The sequence below is a fragment of the Salmo salar genome, chromosome ssa10 (assembly GCF_905237065.1).
Source record: "Salmo salar chromosome ssa10, Ssal_v3.1, whole genome shotgun sequence".
Classification (NCBI taxonomy): Eukaryota; Metazoa; Chordata; class Actinopteri; order Salmoniformes; family Salmonidae; genus Salmo; species Salmo salar.
In genome coordinates this window covers 19,764,711-19,781,264 of record NC_059451.1, presented here as the reverse complement: position 1 = coordinate 19,781,264, position 16,554 = coordinate 19,764,711, and the positions used below count along the sequence as shown (strand labels likewise).

General features: G+C 45.2%; 1 protein-coding gene across 6 annotated transcripts in view; it reads left to right on the top strand.

Annotated features, from left to right (window-relative positions):
• LOC106613723 (protein strawberry notch homolog 2) overlaps positions 1–15,079 on the top strand; it is a 118,211-nt gene extending 103,132 nt beyond the window's left edge. For all 6 annotated transcript variants that reach the window (XM_014216274.2, XM_014216273.2, XM_045687465.1 and 3 more), the window contains 16 exons: positions 758–934; positions 1,136–1,233; positions 1,884–1,966; positions 3,307–3,483; positions 3,615–3,736; positions 3,920–4,051; positions 4,312–4,447; positions 5,321–5,433; positions 6,230–6,301; positions 6,416–6,524; positions 6,618–6,833; positions 7,425–7,519; positions 8,015–8,107; positions 8,725–8,856; positions 10,695–10,962; positions 11,144–15,079. In XM_014216274.2, the coding sequence (XP_014071749.2) occupies positions 758–934; positions 1,136–1,233; positions 1,884–1,966; positions 3,307–3,483; positions 3,615–3,736; positions 3,920–4,051; positions 4,312–4,447; positions 5,321–5,433; positions 6,230–6,301; positions 6,416–6,524; positions 6,618–6,833; positions 7,425–7,519; positions 8,015–8,107; positions 8,725–8,856; positions 10,695–10,962; positions 11,144–12,159 (3,039 nt within the window). In that variant the 3' untranslated portion in view covers positions 12,160–15,079. The remainder of the gene's footprint in view (positions 1–757; positions 935–1,135; positions 1,234–1,883; positions 1,967–3,306; positions 3,484–3,614; positions 3,737–3,919; positions 4,052–4,311; positions 4,448–5,320; positions 5,434–6,229; positions 6,302–6,415; positions 6,525–6,617; positions 6,834–7,424; positions 7,520–8,014; positions 8,108–8,724; positions 8,857–10,694; positions 10,963–11,143) is intronic.
• Positions 15,080–16,554: the final 1,475 nt, after the last annotated feature.

The window sequence follows — 16,554 nt, the reverse complement described above, 5'->3', positions numbered from 1 at the left end:
TCTTCTGTATACCACCCCTACCTTGTCACAACACAACTGATTGGCTCAAACGCATTGAGATGGAAAGAAATTCCACAAATTAACTTTTAACAAGGCACACCTGTTAATTGAAATGCCTTCCAGGTGACTACCTTGTGAAACTGGTTAAGAGAATGCAAAGCTGTCATAAAGGCATTTTTTGGTTACTGCATGACTCTGTTATTTCATAGTGTTGATGTCTACACTATTATTCTACAATGTAGAAAATAGTAAAATAAAAACCCTTGAATGAGTAGGTGTGTCCAAACCTTTGACTGGTACTGTATATGTCTATATTATGTGTTGTGTGTGTGTGTGTGTGTGTGTGTGTGTGTGAGAGAGAGCGCGATAGCATGTAAAAATGAATTCTGATCAGTCATGGAAATAAAAGTGCTGAAAACAAATTGTTTCCTGTTTAAAAAGATGGAATGTAAGCTATGAAGGACAAATACTGGTGTTTTGGTGCAGGTATCACCAACTAGCGCTAAAATAATATATTTAACTTCAGATTCCCCCCCCCATCACTAATGTGCGTGCAGGTAGGTAGTGATGTGTGATTTGTTTTTATGTGGAGAAATGTGAGCGGTGACTGCATTTGTTTGTGTGTAGACTGTGTGACTGCTAGTAAATTTACCTGTGTGTGTGTGTGTGTGTATCCAGTGAAGTGTGTGTAACTGCCCTGTTACAGTATGTCTAAAGATGTGAGTGCTCGTGAAGTGACTGTGTGTGTCCTCCTCAGTGGGCGGAGACTCTGGCCGTGTTCATGCGTGCTGCGGATGAGCTGTGTCTGGTCAGCAGGAAGTCCCTGTGGGGTCAGTTCTGGTCGTCTCACCAGCGCTTCTTCAAATACCTCTGCATCGCCGCCAAGGTCCGCTGCCTGGTGGAGCTGGCCAATAAGGAGCTGGAGGCTGGCAAGGTGAGACTGACCAGCACTTGTATTAATTAATTCATCCTTTATTTAACCATGATTGTCATTTAGATGGGAATCTCTGGCCAATAGGCGTTATCACAATTATCCATGCATTTGAATGGGAAAATAAAATGGACCCATGTTTTTCCTTGTTGCTATGTTTAAGTGTGACGCCCTTCTCATGTGTCTTGTTTCTCCCCTCCCCAGTGCATTGTGATTGGTCTGCAGTCTACAGGAGAGGCCCGAACCAGAGAGGTCCTGGATGAGAACGATGGACACCTGGACAGATTCGTATCCGCAGCAGAGTAAGTATTGTGTCCTTGGCTCTCTGAAGCCTTGGTTAAGGTAGAGTATTGGAGCAAATTGATCTTTGGTTCAGCCCTGACTCAAACCTCACACACAACACCACAGCTTTCATCTAGTGTAACTGGGACTTTTCTGTCTGACGCACCTGTGGTTTTCACATTAATAATTTGTCTGTTGCCGGGTACATTACCAGTTCCTAGTTAAAAGACATTCCATTTGTCACTCTCCAGCTTCAGTCAAAGGTTTAGTCAGAACCCTTCACTTTTCTCTCTTAAACATCACTACCTGAGGGTGTAGGATGAATCTTCCCCTAGACACTGATCCAAATTAAATTAATCTGTTTTCCCAGCTAATGGTTAAGGGCTAGGATTTGGGGAGGTTAAGCTGATCCTAGATCTGTACCTGCAGTCATGTTCTACCCGGGAGCATACCTAGGTGTCAGGATGGAAATTACCCTCTCTGTCTGTCTGGACAGTCTGTCTGTCTGGACCGTCTGACTCTGGGAGACATGAAATGTATAAGATAAGGTCAATCAGAGCTTGTCACTCACATCTCTATAACCTGTCAGAACTGTCCTGACATCCTGTCAGCCTTCCACAGTGGTAGATTCAGATGATAACCTTCTGTCTGTCTGGTCTTTTCTCCTCAGGGGGGTGTTCAAAGCTCTGGTACAGAAACACTTTCCCTCTGAGAAGCCGAGGAGAGAGAAAGCGCCTGGAAACAAAAGAAAACGTACGTCAGCTAAAATACTAAAAGCTCTGCGCTCCCCTTGTGAGGTGCTTTGTCCAAATTAGCATTTGTGTTGTCAGGTCAAGAGTTTGCATATATAACAGTGGTGTAACAGTATTCGTACCGACGTCCCGTATGGTACGGGACCTCGCTTCTGTCCACAATGTGAACTCAAACTAATACATAACAAAAACAAGGCCTATGTGACGTGCATATGCTGCGTTGTAGGTCTCTACCTCATCAGTAAATCTAAGATGATTCTGTTAAAACAACTAGAGCCTATGCCCACGTTGTAATCAAAGTTCAAATCTTAATTGGCACATTTCAAAATGTCCTTTTGTGAGGAGCAGACGGGAACTAGTTCTGTACGATGGTGAGTGGTTTGGGAACATTTTGGCTTCCCAGTAGATTACAACGACAATGGACAGAGTTGTGGATAACACATTAACAGTATGATGCCATGCTCAATGACAATAGCCTATGCAGCTGCCAACACCTCAAATATGTTGACACATTTACATCGACGACATCCCTGTATACAGGAGCAAGACGGAAACTCTTAACACGATGACCAAACCAGCTCCGCGCATGCATGTTGATTTTGTCTATCCCTATTGGACGTGTTCATGACACACAGGTTAAAATACCAAAACCAAACTATATTAAGGTCGAAACACACAGAAAACATAGCTAGCTTACTGTTGCTAGCTGATTTGTCCTGCGAGATTAACATTGGGTTGTTGTTTTACCTGAAATGCGCACAGTATGGTCCTTGAGTCACACAACATCGTGTGTTCTCTACACCGACAATTTATCCATAGATAAAAGGGGAAACCTAGTTAGTTTTTCTTTGATTAATCTTGTCTCATTCATTCTTCTTCTGTGGATTTTATATGGCGGTTGGCAACTTTAAGGTGCATTACCGCCACCAACTGGACTAGAGTATGGACCTCGTCCATACTCAACTGGACTAGAGTATGGACAACGTCATAACGGTTAAATTCCCACCTCCTACATGGTCCCACCTCACAGCATCCGAGTGGAAACTTGAAAGGCCCAACATAACAATCCGGTCACAACAGACAATGCCAGGAACCTTGTGGATGCTGAACATTATGGGTGGCATTTAATTTTCCAGTTGTACCGAAACCAAACCGTGTGACCCCAAAACCACAATACGTGGTGAACCGTTACACTCCTATTATATAATGATAATATAAATTTTATTTTTATATGTCGCAAAGTGTTGCCTCATCACGTCCGGTCAAAATCTCATCATGGACTATTCAGGTGAAGCCACTGAGCCACAGTCTGAATTCACTCATGTGCGCTCTGTCCACTAGGTAAGCCCAGGGGCCGGCAGCCCAAGTTCCCAAAGCACACCATGGTGGATCCGGGGGGTGTAATCAACATCAGTGACGACAGCAGCACGGACACGGACGGCATGGACACCGACTCCAACTCCTCACCCGACTCCCTGCTGGACAACAACAACGACGACGACGTCATCTTCGTCGACAGTAAAAACACTTGGCAGACATTTGGGGGGCATCTTGCTGTGGTCTCTCCTTGGTGGTTTTATGACTGTGTGTGACTCTGGTTACAGTCGTTAACATGCCTCTCTGTCTGGGGTTGGTTGGGTTCTCTACAGCAAGGATAGAGGAGATGAAGCAGGACCTCCTGAACAAGATCGCTGACCTGGGGAAGGAGCTACCTCTGAACACTCTGGATGAACTCATCGACAAGTTGGGAGGTCCAGAGAAAGTCTCGGAGGTACGTACCCCTATGTTGCAGAGAAGTGTCCTTTCAACCTGATAGAAAAAGAGTACTCTGAAAGAGAGACGTTTGAATGAAGTACTTGTAATGTAAGGGCTCCATCAGAAGAAGGGTGAGATGAATGTTGGATACAAACTGGGCTGTACGTTCTCCGTTGACGCCTTCTAACCTCTCTTGTAGATGACTGGTCGTAAGGGGCGTGTGGTGCGACGGCCTGACGGGAGCGTGCGCTACGAGTCGCGTGCGGAGCAGAGCCATACCATCGACCACATCAACCTTAAGGAGAAGGACCGCTTCATGTGCGGAGAGAAGGTGAGACACTGGACTGGACCGCTATTTGAGCACCAGGCAACCTCTCTAGAACCATTCAACATGTATCACAAGTGGCTGAGTGTCGAAGGGCCTCGCTCACAAAATGTGTTTGTTCTTGTTTCGAAAATCACAATCCTGTGATATGTTATGACAGCATACAAAGGCATTATTCTGTGGTCTGTCTTGCAGTGTTAGTGTTTTTTTTCTATCCGCTAACCTCCGTCCCGCTCTCCTCCACCCCTCTCTCCTCCACTCCCCAGCTGGTGGCCATCATCTCAGAGGCGGCCAGCTCGGGCATCTCCCTGCAGGCAGACAAGCGGGTGAAGAACCAGTGTCGGAGGGTCCACATGACGCTGGAGCTGCCCTGGAGTGCAGACAGAGCCATTCAGCAGTTTGGTGAGTCTGGAGAGGACCAGGGGTTAAAGGTCAGGAGTCAGTTAGGTTAAGTTTAGAGGTCGTATTCATGGTTAGGGTCAGGGTTAGACTCTCGTAATGCAGGTTACACACACACACTGTCACTCAGTGTGTGTAACCTGTAATCTCTCTTCACACAATCCACTGCTAGCTGGTTTCACCCTAGCCTGATGAAATGTAATTTCATTAGTATCTGCTGCCTCTTCAAATGGCCTTCCCTAAAGACAGATTTCATAATTTGATGTATATCAAATTAAAATATGTTTTGTCTTTTTGGACCTAAGGAGGCGAGACATTCTAATGATTAGAATGAGTCACTTTTATTAATGCTGTGAAACTTAATTTGGAGGTGGTGCAGTTTTGTCTGGATGCAGGGAGAGAGGTGTTCAACTATCAGAATAATATAATTAGCCTTAATATCCGGTGCTGTCTGCTAGATATACAGCAATTTTGCACCCAACAACAGTGAAAAGCAGGCCTGTGTACACACACACACATTGCGGTCTGTGAATGAATTGTTTGCAAGTAATTAACTGACTTCCCGTCAGCCGTGCTCCCTTGGGGAGCAACTTACTGTGTGGGTTGGCATGTGTGGGGCCTGATTGACAGACACGATTTACACTAACAACAATACACACACACACAAACAGTCAGGAGGCCTAGGTGTTCCAGGAAAAATATGTTCCATAGAAAAGATGTGGTGGGTGGCTCTTAGTAAGACACTTCTCTATTCAGAGACAGATTTACCAGGAAATCATCCTCTGTTCATACATCATTGAAATCAACCTAACCAACTAGTTCCATCTGAGTCAGTCTGTTCTGACTGGTCTTCCTCCTCTGTGTGTGATTCACCAGGTCGTACCCATCGCTCCAACCAGGTGACGGCTCCAGAGTACATTTTCCTCATCTCTGAGCTGGCCGGGGAGAGACGCTTTGCCTCCATCGTGGCCAAGAGACTGGAGAGCCTGGTACGTGCGGCTCTAGCCTCATCTACTCCACATCCCATAAGTCTGTGTTTTACTGGAGTGAAGATTGGTATGCTGAGCTAATAACTTAAGAGCAGAGGCCACCCTTTTACTAGTATATCTCCCCTAGTCAGAGTGCTAGGACTCTTCCCATCCCCCCCACTATCCCAGCCCTCACCCTGTCTTGGCACTGCTCTGTCCTATTGACCAGCTGCTCTGAGTCACCTGAGGTCACATAAACACCTTTCACGCAACATTTCAAACCCGGGAAATGCCTCCGGTCCTCCTTTGGTCTGAATAATAAGGTTATTTTCAGACTTTGGAACACATCCAGGTCTGGGTAATTATATGAGATTCCTATGAGACAGTTTTCCATATTGTAATGTCTTTACTCCAGTCATTTATTTGCCTTTTCTTTCTGAAGGGAGGTGGGAGGGAGGTGTCTCTGCCAGCCTCAGAATGGGTTATGTCATGCCAGGACCTAGCCTCTCTTCTTCGCCTCCCTCCTAGCCACTGAATACATGTTTGGCTGCCTCCAGATGAGCAGTGACCTCATATCTGGCAGAAACACCCCTTTGTTTTCATCCCAGAACATTCCTTTGTGGGCACCAGCTAATGCAGCAGCAGCTGGCTTCAAGTGGACCTTCAGTCACAATCTGCACAACATTTGACATGTTTTGGCAGTGGTGTCAATTCAGTGCCTCTATGCTTTAGGTGTCTGCTGCAGTTGAGAAAATTGTGTGTTTGTAGCTGGTGATTCAGTAAGGCTTTAGTGCTAACAGTGTGTTCCTATGTCCAGGGTGCATTGACCCACGGTGACAGGAGAGCCACAGAGTCCAGAGACCTGAGCAAATACAACTTTGAAAACAAGGTATGCACTGGCTTGAATTACTCCAACAGAGATCATTCTTCGGCTTGTATAGAAGCCAAATTGGCATTACCTGACATCTTAAATGACCTGTATCCCTATTTGTATTCTCTGTAGTATGGTACCAAGGCTCTAGATAAGATCACCAAAGCCATCCTGGGTCACATTGAGAGCAAGGTGTCCCCTCCCAAAGGCTACCCCGGGGGCGATGCCCTGTTCTTCAGAGGTATGTTGAGTGCGTGTTTCGGAATGTGTCCCAAACATTATGCAAGTCCTGTCCAAAGCTACATTGAAATAATGACTTTATTCCCTGTTTCAGACATGAAGCATGGCATGATGGACGTGGGCATCTTCTGCAAGGAGCCTCGCTTTGGTCTCAGTACTGAGAAAGACTGCAGCATCACCAAGTTCCTCAACCGGATCCTGGGCCTGGAGGTCCACAAGCAGAACTCTCTGTTCCAGTACTTCACTGACAACTTTGACTACCTGATCGAAAAGGACAAGAAGGAGGGCAAATATGACATGGGCATCTTAGGTATAGACTTCCAACACTCACTCTAGGCAGCATTTCTACATTACATTATGGAGACTCTTAACATGAGGTGGTAGTGGCGCTTGGATATTTTATGTCTACACATAAAACCTGAGTCAATAAAAGGGTGCACTTTCCCTTATTTATTTTACTAGGCAAATCGGTTAGGAACAAATTGTTATTTACAATAACGGCCTCCCCCTTGCCAAACCCTAACCCGGGCGACGCTGGGCCAATTGTGCGCCGCCCTATGGGACTCTCAATCACAGCCGGTTGTGATACAGCCTGGAATCGAACCAGGGTCTGTAGTGACGCCTCTAGCACGCAGTGCCTTAAACCCCTGTGCAACTTTGGAGCCCCTTAGGTTGTATAGTAAAGGCCAACTATATACATTTAGCACCATATGCTGCACAGTATTGCAAATGAATAGCATTCCACATGCCAGTCAAAGAAATCCGCCGTGCTGCATTTGGCCTTCCTAGAATATTTTTCCATGAACAGAAGCATGAGGCTGATTGCTTGTGATGGTACTGAGGCTCTGTATAGAGATGATAGATATGTCTCCTGACTGGAACACTGTGTCCTGTCTTTCAGATCTGGCCCCAGGTAACGATGAAATTTATGAGGAGAAACAGGAGACCTTCATGACAGTGGGTAACCCCCAGGACGGACAGGTCGTGCTCTACAAGGTAGGCATCGCTCCTATGGTACACTGGTACATTATTCATGTACAATAGGATTATCGATCTATATTTTTGCAGTGGCGCCTCATACCAAATGTACATAGATTTGCAACTAAATCAGTGCTGCTGTTTGAGCCTCTTCTCTGGCCTGAAAAGTAGACATTACATCTCAGAGACTAAAACTAGAAATAAAAACAAAACACTTCCTATCATTGACACGACAGAACAAGAGAGCGGTGTTTCCCACATACACAACCAAAGAGGCAAAGAGATAATTACTAGTGTCTCCGGCTTCCTGCCTTGCCTTCGCTGCAGGCTAACCTAGAGTTGACGTTTCAAACCAACACAACCAGGACCGAGATCTGTGCATGCGGGGGGGGGTGTGTTTGGGCACAGAGTTTTGTGTGTTAGAATATTGACTCATGCCCATAGTGGGTACTCTGCATATTGCTTTCCCATACAGCTACTCTAACCTTTTCCCTCTGCCTGTCACCCTTATAGATCAGCGTGGATAGAGGGATGCCCTGGGAGGAGGCCTACGAGAAGGCCCAGAACCTCAACAGTCCTGACGAAGGCTTCTATCTCTCCTACAAGGTGAGTCTAGCTGGCTACCATAGAGCAGAGAGCGATGCTCTGCATGTCCCAGCACGCACACTGACGCAGTACCAGGAAGCCTGTGATACTGTGAGTCCCTGTACCTCTTCAGGGCTCAATCAGCGCTGGAACAGCTTCCAGACTGGCTGTTTCCCAGAGGTGAATGACAGTTCAGATGGGTCCAGTTTCCTCTGTTCAATTCTCTGTTCTCTGGATTTGGGGCTCTTTCATCCCACATCAAGGGAGTAGAATGGAATTGTGAACCTAAAGAAGGATCATTTATTCAGTATTAATTGTAGTGGCAAGAGTGAACAATATACACTGTCTCGTCCTTTCTGATGTTGGATTTTCTTAATTATACTGTAGTCACATTCACTTGGTTCATACTACAATTCAACAATGAAATTACTATTCAGTCTTCAATTACCCTCCGGGCAAACACTTCAACACTGCCTGTGTCCCAGTTAAACGCAGTATAAATCTTCCGCTTCTTTCTTGATTTGATTTATTGGTGGTTTAAAACAATTGTACAGATGGAGTTCATGTGCCCAGAGGAAAACACATTAAAGTATTTTACAGAACTTTAAAATCATTTCCGTCTCCTATGTGTTCCTCAGTTGCGGGGGAACCACCCTTGTGTGCTATTGGCGGAGCAGGGCCGAGGGAGGAACTTCATCGTCTACAAGCCCAACATCGGCAAGCAGGCCCACCCCGAGAGCCTGGACAACCTGCAGCAACGCTACCGCAAGGTAGGTCTGTCTCACACACACACCGTGCACACACAGGGACACACCCACACGGATAGCAGTCTGTTGGTCGGCTGAAGGAACAGCTATCGGGTTTACTGACATGCACACAGGTTTCCACTCGGAACATGGCAAAGAGATTTCTCTTTGTTGTTTTGTGGGAAATGTCTCTGTTGTGGTTTTCTGTAGTGTATGCTTCCCTCTAGTGGAATAAACAAAGTAGTGAAACAGGAAATACAGCCCTGTTTCTATCCTGTAATGTAAGGTCCAATATAAACTGCTCAAAAAAATTAAGGGAACACATCTTAGATCTGAATGAATGAAATAATCTTATTAAATAATCAATGGAAATCCAATTTATCAACCCATGGAGGTCTGGATTTGGAGTCGCACTCAAAATTAAAGTGGAAAACCACACTACAGGCTGATCCAACTTTGATGTAATGTCCTTAAAACAAGTCAAAATGAGGCTCAGTAGTGTGTGTGGCCTCCACGTGCCTGTATGACCTCCCTACAACGCCTGGGCATGCTCCTGATGAGGTGGCGGATAGTCTCCTGAGGGATCTCCTCCCAGACCTGGACTAAAGCATCCGCCAACTCCTGGACAGTCTGTGGTGCAACGTGGCGTTGGTGGATGGAGCGAGACATGATGTCCCAGATGTGCTCAATTGGATTCAGGTCTGGGGAATGGGCGGGCCAGTCCATAGCATCAATGCCTTCCTCTTGCAGGAACTGCTGACACACTCCAGCTACATGAGGTCTAGCATTGTTTTGCATTAGGAGGAACCCAGGGCCAACCGCACCAGCATATGGTCTCACAACGGGTCTGAGGATCTCATCTCGGTACCTAATGGCAGTCAGGCTACCTCTGGCGTGCACATGGAGGGCTGTGCGGCCCCCCAAAGAAATGCCACCCCACACCATGACTGACCCACCGCCAAACCGGTCATGCTGGAGGATGTTGCAGGCAGCAGAACGTTCTCCACGGCGTCTCCAGACTCTGTCACGTCTGTCACGTGCTCAGTGTGAACCTGCTTTCATCTGTGAAGAGCACAGGGCGCCAGTGGCGAATTTGCCAATCTTGGTGTTCTCTGGCAAATGCCAAACGTCCTGCACGGTGTTGGGCTGTAAGCACAAACCACACCTGTGGACGTCGGGCCCTCATACCACCCTCATGGAGTCTGTTTCTGACCGTTTGAGCAGACACATGCACATTTGTGGCCTGGAGGTCATTTTGCAGGACTCTGGCAGTGCTCCTCCTGCTCCTCCTTGCACAAAGGCAGAGGTAGGGGTCCTGCTGCTGGGTTGTTGCCCTCCTACGGCCTCCTCCACGTCTCCTGATGTACTGGCCTGTCTCCTTGTAGCGCCTCCATGCTCTGGACACTACGCTGACAGACACAGCAAACCTTCTTGCCACAGCTCGCATTGATGTGCCATCCTGGATGAGCTGCACTACCTGAGCCACTTGTGTGGGTTGTAGACTCCGTCTCATGCTACCACTAGAGTGAAAGCACCGCCAGCATTCAAAAGTGACCAAAACATCAGCCAGGAAGCATAGGAACTGAGAAGTGGTCTGTGGTCACCACCTGCAGAACCACTCCTTTATTGTGGGTGTCTTGCTAATTGCCTATAATTTCCACCTGTTGTCTATTCCATTTGCACAACAGCATGTGAAATTTATTGTCAATCAGTGTTGCTTCCTAAGTGGACAGTTTGATTTCACAGAAGTGTGATTGACTTGGAGTTACATTGTGTTTAAGTGTTTCCTTTATTTTTTTGAGCAGTGTATATACAAAAAAGTGTTTAACATAAGAATGTTTTATATGGGGTTCCCCTCCTAGGTGACCCCAGACCAAGCCAAGGACAGCTGGGAGAGCCAGTTCAACTTCTCCTTTGGGAAATGTAGCCATGCTAACTGGAACGGGAAGTGTAAGAAGATCGAGGAGGGACAGGAGTGTCTGCAGGGTATGCGTCTGCGCCAGTACCACATGCTGTGCGGGGCACTGCTGCGCGTCTGGAAGCGTGTGGCTGACGTGGTCTCTGACATCACCAGCTCCAGCATCCTGCAGATCGTACGCCTCAAAACCAAAAATAGTAACAAGCAAGTCGGTGAGTACACAACAACTTCATGCAATTCACACACACACACCCCATCACTGAATGTCTTGGCAAATGCGTTTTTTCAGTGGCCAAAATCAAATGGCACAACAGGCTATGCTGCTATCGACTGAGCCAAATGATCAACTTGTATAAACGAATGTAAACCTAATACCCTCTCTTTCTCTCCTAGGTATCAAGATCCCAGAGAACTGCGTGGCCCGCGTGCGAGTGGAGCTTCTCAAAATGGATGAGGAGGTAAAGAGGAGGCGCAAGGAGAGGGAGCAGCATGCCCAGGAGCAGAGGCTAGCCGAGCAGCGGCAGCTTCAGGACATGCACCTGCTGGCCAAGCCCTACAGCCAGCCCCAGAGCCTGTCTCAGAGCCACAGGACTCAGAACTTCTACCAGAGCCTGAGCCTGACCCAGGCCAAGCCTTTACAGGTCAAGCCTCTACTACAGCCCAAACCTCCACAGGTCAAACCCCAGCCCAGCCCGATCAACCAGCTCCCCAGCATGGCCAGCATCTTCTCCCACTTCCCCCACTACTTCCCCTCCCTGCCCCCAATGCAGCACGCTCCAACCTCCACCACCAAGCCCTTTCGGGTTGGGGAGGAGGTCCTGGACCTGACGATGAGCTCCTCTCCCTCCCCAGATAGCACGGAGGGAGGCCTGGGCCTGGTCAGCCTGACAGGGGGCTCCGACTTTGACCTGGAGAGACTGATATCGCGGCACGCACTCGCCGCCCAGAACACTGCACATATTCTGCAGCAACCTCTACAGCCACCGCTGATCAAACAGCGGCAGCTACAGTCGCCACAGCAGATACAACCACAGCTACAGCAGTGGTCAGATCAGCCTTTAATCAACAGCGCCCACCAGGACTACTATATCCTTGACCATCCAGACTCTCTGCCTTACTCTCTGTCCAGCCAGACAGCTACTAACCCCTCCACCTCTTCTACCTCCTCCTCTTCCTCCAACACAGTGGCTCACGTCTCGTCCGGCCACCTCTCGTCCCCCTCCACCCCCTCTCACTTTTCCTCCTCGGCCCTGGCCCCCTCAGAACAGCAGCCCCTCCCTCTAGCCAACAGCCACTGCAGCACGGACACACTCATCAACGCGCGCGAGGTCCTTGACAACATGATGCGGACCAGTGCGGACCGCCAGTCGGTTATCCAGTACCAGCCGAACGAATGGGACTCTGCGTAACAACCTCTTCAATGTGTCTGTCTGTCCTCTAGCTGCTGAGCGGGAACGCTCCCCTCAGGGCCTAGTCACACCACTGCCTGTCCTGTGCTCTTCTCCTCCCCATCCCTCTCCAGGCTCTGGATCCACAGGCCAGGGGCACGTTCACTAGACCAAATGGTTTGGTCTCATTCGGAGATGGTGAACGAATGACCCGGGTGGAATTGGCCGGGTCCCTTCATTGAGAGAGCAGGGGGGCTCAAAACCACAGTTTTACACCGAGACTTGACTTAATGAAGAAACACAATTCCACCTGGGTTTGATTTTGTTTTTAAGACTATCAAAAGCGCATGTGCTTTTTAAATGATCCATCACAGTTGGAATTGTGTTGCTTTGTTGAGGAAATCACAGTGTATAAACATATTTTTCTAGAACCACAGCTTCCCCTACTGGTTATGTTGGGTATCATTGGTAACGTTGCTGGCTTCCAACTGCCTTTCATGCACATCTGTTGTGTGTTTACTTTTCTGTGTTGCCTCATCGTCATTGCATCGACTTGAATTGGGCTATCTTGCAACGCTTGGTTTGTTTAAACCAAGGGCTCCACTCAAAAACTTCAAACTGGAAAAATCAACACAGGGCAGATTGGTTCATAGGGGTGAAATGTTTTAGTTTTAGCCCCTTCCTCTCCCTTGTGTCCCCCTCTCCCTGCGGTTTCTATCATCACTCACTCCTGTGTCTCGCTTAAAAACAAAGAAGGGAGGGGTATAGAAAAGTCTGCCATTGTAACAGTGCCTTTGGAAACCTACTTAAATGTAGTCTTTGAAACCCATATAGGCCTAATGTATAGATTTATACTCGAAGCATTGGCATTTTAATTTATTATATTTGTATTTAACTTACCCACTGTTGGATCTATGATGGTGGTGGGCCAGGGATAGCCCCCACACCACAACTCAGTATGTGTATGTCTGTCTGTGGACCCTACACTATAGTGGTCTCTTCAGCCCATCGGCAGACTGTTCTGTGTTGGAATCCTGCTTTCCCAGGCCTTGTGATAAACCGAGAACAGGGGTTAGATGGGATAGACACTGCTGGTTTAATGCAATTGGGTGGATGGTTTTAAAATGGTGTCAAATATCCTACTTTAAGTCTACACAACATTCATCCAACGATGTGACCCATGGTTTGCTTTTCATTTGAAGCTCTCAGGAAAGTGTCGAGTGCATTTGTTATTTTGTTTTGTTCAACTTTCTGACCAATATTAATATGAATATTTGTTTTAGTCCATATTATATGTATATCGTATATTACATTTCAGAATCTGTGAGATCTGTCTGTCTTTGTGAAATGGATGCACTGTAATTTGTTCATGAAAAGCCTGGGTAAGTTCAACCAATCAAAAGCAATAAACAAGACATTTTGAATAGCAGATGTTTTAGAAGTCTAAGTACTGTTTATGCTCCACAGCCGAAGGTTATAGATTCACCTGTGCATGGTAAGAATTGTATTCCTCTTTCTTTTTGTTCTACTCGTAGTCTGTAGTTAAAGACATCTGAAATACTTAGGAACTTTGTATAAACATTGTGATGGGGATAAAAGCAATGTGCTCTTGATGTTTTTGTCATCCTTGTTATTATGATCATTATAATTGTTATTTATATTTAAGGGACATTTTGTTTTTAGATTGTTATCCTGATGATACTTTAGGTCAGGGACGTTTCTAGTTTTCAAGATTATAAAAACAAAAAAATAAGTTTATAACCTGCCACCAAATAATATTGCACTGTGCTGTACTGCTGTACAGGGTTGTTTCTTTCCAGTTCTTTTATCTGATTCTGCTTGTGACTTAAGTAGAATTGTTCCAACTTTTACAGCTTCTGCCAGAACTTTAGAATGCAAAGAGATACCAAAGTATTCCACCCCCCTGTAGTTACTGGCTAGATCTGACCTATTATAGCAATCTCAGGAAGAAATCTTAGACATGTATTGATTGGTGGGGAGTTAAGATAAATGTTATTGTTTTCCCTAACAACAGTGGTGAAACTAACCAATACACATTTTAGTGCTGTTTTATTTCTTCATTCTGTGCTGCGACTCTTGCTGTATTTATTATAATTTTTTTAATGTTTTTTTATGTTTGAGACTTGTGATGGGTTTGTTTGTCGGTAAGTGTTGTGAATTGTTGGTGATTTTAAGTGTTTATGCGATCTTAGGGCAAAGATCAAACTCTGTTTCTTTTATGGAACATTATCTTTTGTCCTTTTTTTTGTTGTTTAATACATTTTAATGCTGACAAAGATTTTGAGCAGATTTGCACTTGGATATACTTGTATGTGCAGATTCTTTACCCACTTTCTGACAGATTCAAACATACCCCAGACATCCAATAGCTCAGGCCCGTGTTCTCGTAGTTACCCATCTCATAGCCCTCTCTCTCTTCTGTGCTTCAGATTGTCCTAAATATATTTCCTCATCAGGCACATTCCAATAAATCCAAAAAATGTCTCAATCTAACAGTTTGTGTCCCATGCTTCACCTATGGCCAATGGACTGTGTGGTATAACGCTCACGTGAAGTAATATGCATTATAAACCTGGGGAAACGGACAAACACGGTTTGAAAAAATTTACTGCAATTTATCTTTTAACTAGGTCTTTTTCATTTTCCTAAATTTGCACTAAGAATGGCATAATCAAGTTACTGTTGTCTGTTAACATTGAGAGTTGCAAGCTTGTTGTATTCCTGACCTTTTGATGGATTGCATTTTTGTATACTGTAACCATCCTTGTTTCTTCAGCTTAAAAAAAAAGTAACCGTTTTTTTTGAAGTATCACATTAAAATAATTTATTGCTAACAAAAACAAAACAAAAAACATGCTACTGATTGTATGTATTTTTAAACAAAGGCTATTTTTTCTGTATAAACTGTGTTCAGCACTTATTCTGGGTTGTGCTTTTGTTTTTCTATATATTTATAATTTAGATCGAAATGTATATATTGTAAAAAAAAAAAAAATTGCCTTTCAACTAATTCTTTAAAGGTTTTCTACTCATAACAAAAGGAAGGAATATATCATAGTGCAATCTTAATTTTGTAAACCAACAACAAATAAAAATGAAGATTGCGAAAATGGTGTTTACCTTTTTTTTATTGTGAATAAAGACCTTCTGGAGTGGCTGTGGCCTATACGTGCATAATCGAACACATTCTTAGACAGATGGTGATTAATACTTCCGTGGCTACGGCTCCGTTTACACAATTCTGATATTTTCCATTTACACAGCCCAATTCTGATCTTTTGTCCAATTACATTTTACATTTTAGTCATTTAGCAGACGCTCTTATCCAGAGCGACTTACAAATTATTGTGGAAAAGGTTCTGAATCGGCTGCCTGTGTAAACGCAGCCTAAGGCCTTTATTTCATGCGACAGACTGACTTTACTATGCAGAGTCCTTGCAAGTACTCACATCAAAGGAGTGATGTGACTGATTTTAGAACTACTTGGGTTAACTCCCAATGCTTCCCCAAATAGAGGCAGTACCAATTATGTGTATATAAACCCTGGATTGTTGATGCTGTGTATTGGCCAATTAGAGGCTTTGAAGCCACTTATTCTATAGAGCTGGGTTTCCCAAAGTCAGTCCTGCCCCCCTGTTTTGGTTTTTGCCCTAGCACTACACAGCTGATTCAGATACCCAAAGCTTGATGATGAGTTGGTTATTTTAATCAGCTGTGTAGTGCTCAAGCTAAAAACTAAATGTGCACCCAGGGAGGGCCCCAGGATGACTTTGGGAAACCCTGCTATAGAATACCACAGTATGACCCATAAATCCTAGAGGTCAAACAGGGAAATGGTTCCAATCATTTTTCCACCGTTCATTTTTCCCATAGGGGATTTTTAGAAACACAAATAAGGGCTGTGATTCGTGTAGGCTTACCCTGGTGTGAGGTTTTGATAACCGTGTAAATATCTCTAGGAAAAGGTGATCAATATATTCACCTGGATTTATCCTCCAAAATAAAACCGTAGTCACATTAGCAGCTGATTATCGTAAAGAACTACAAATGCCATGATGGTCGGGACGAGACTGCTGAATCGAGGCAAAGGAAAGAATCTCTGGATTAACTGTTAGTTAAATGTACTAATGAATAAATAGGTTAGATTCACACAACCTGTTAGCAAAGGTATCTGCTAGAGATGACGTGCAGGGATTTGTAGTTTTACATTATGCTAATTTGCATTTTTGAATCGGAGATTTACATGCTTACCAAACCGTCAAGCCAGGGTAAGAATACACGAAACAGCCCCCTAGTGTTTCTAAAATCCCCTATGGGAAAAATGATTGGAACCATTTCCCTGTTTAACCGCTAGGTTTTCTGGGTATTATGACACTTCCACATGGCAGCCGGTGG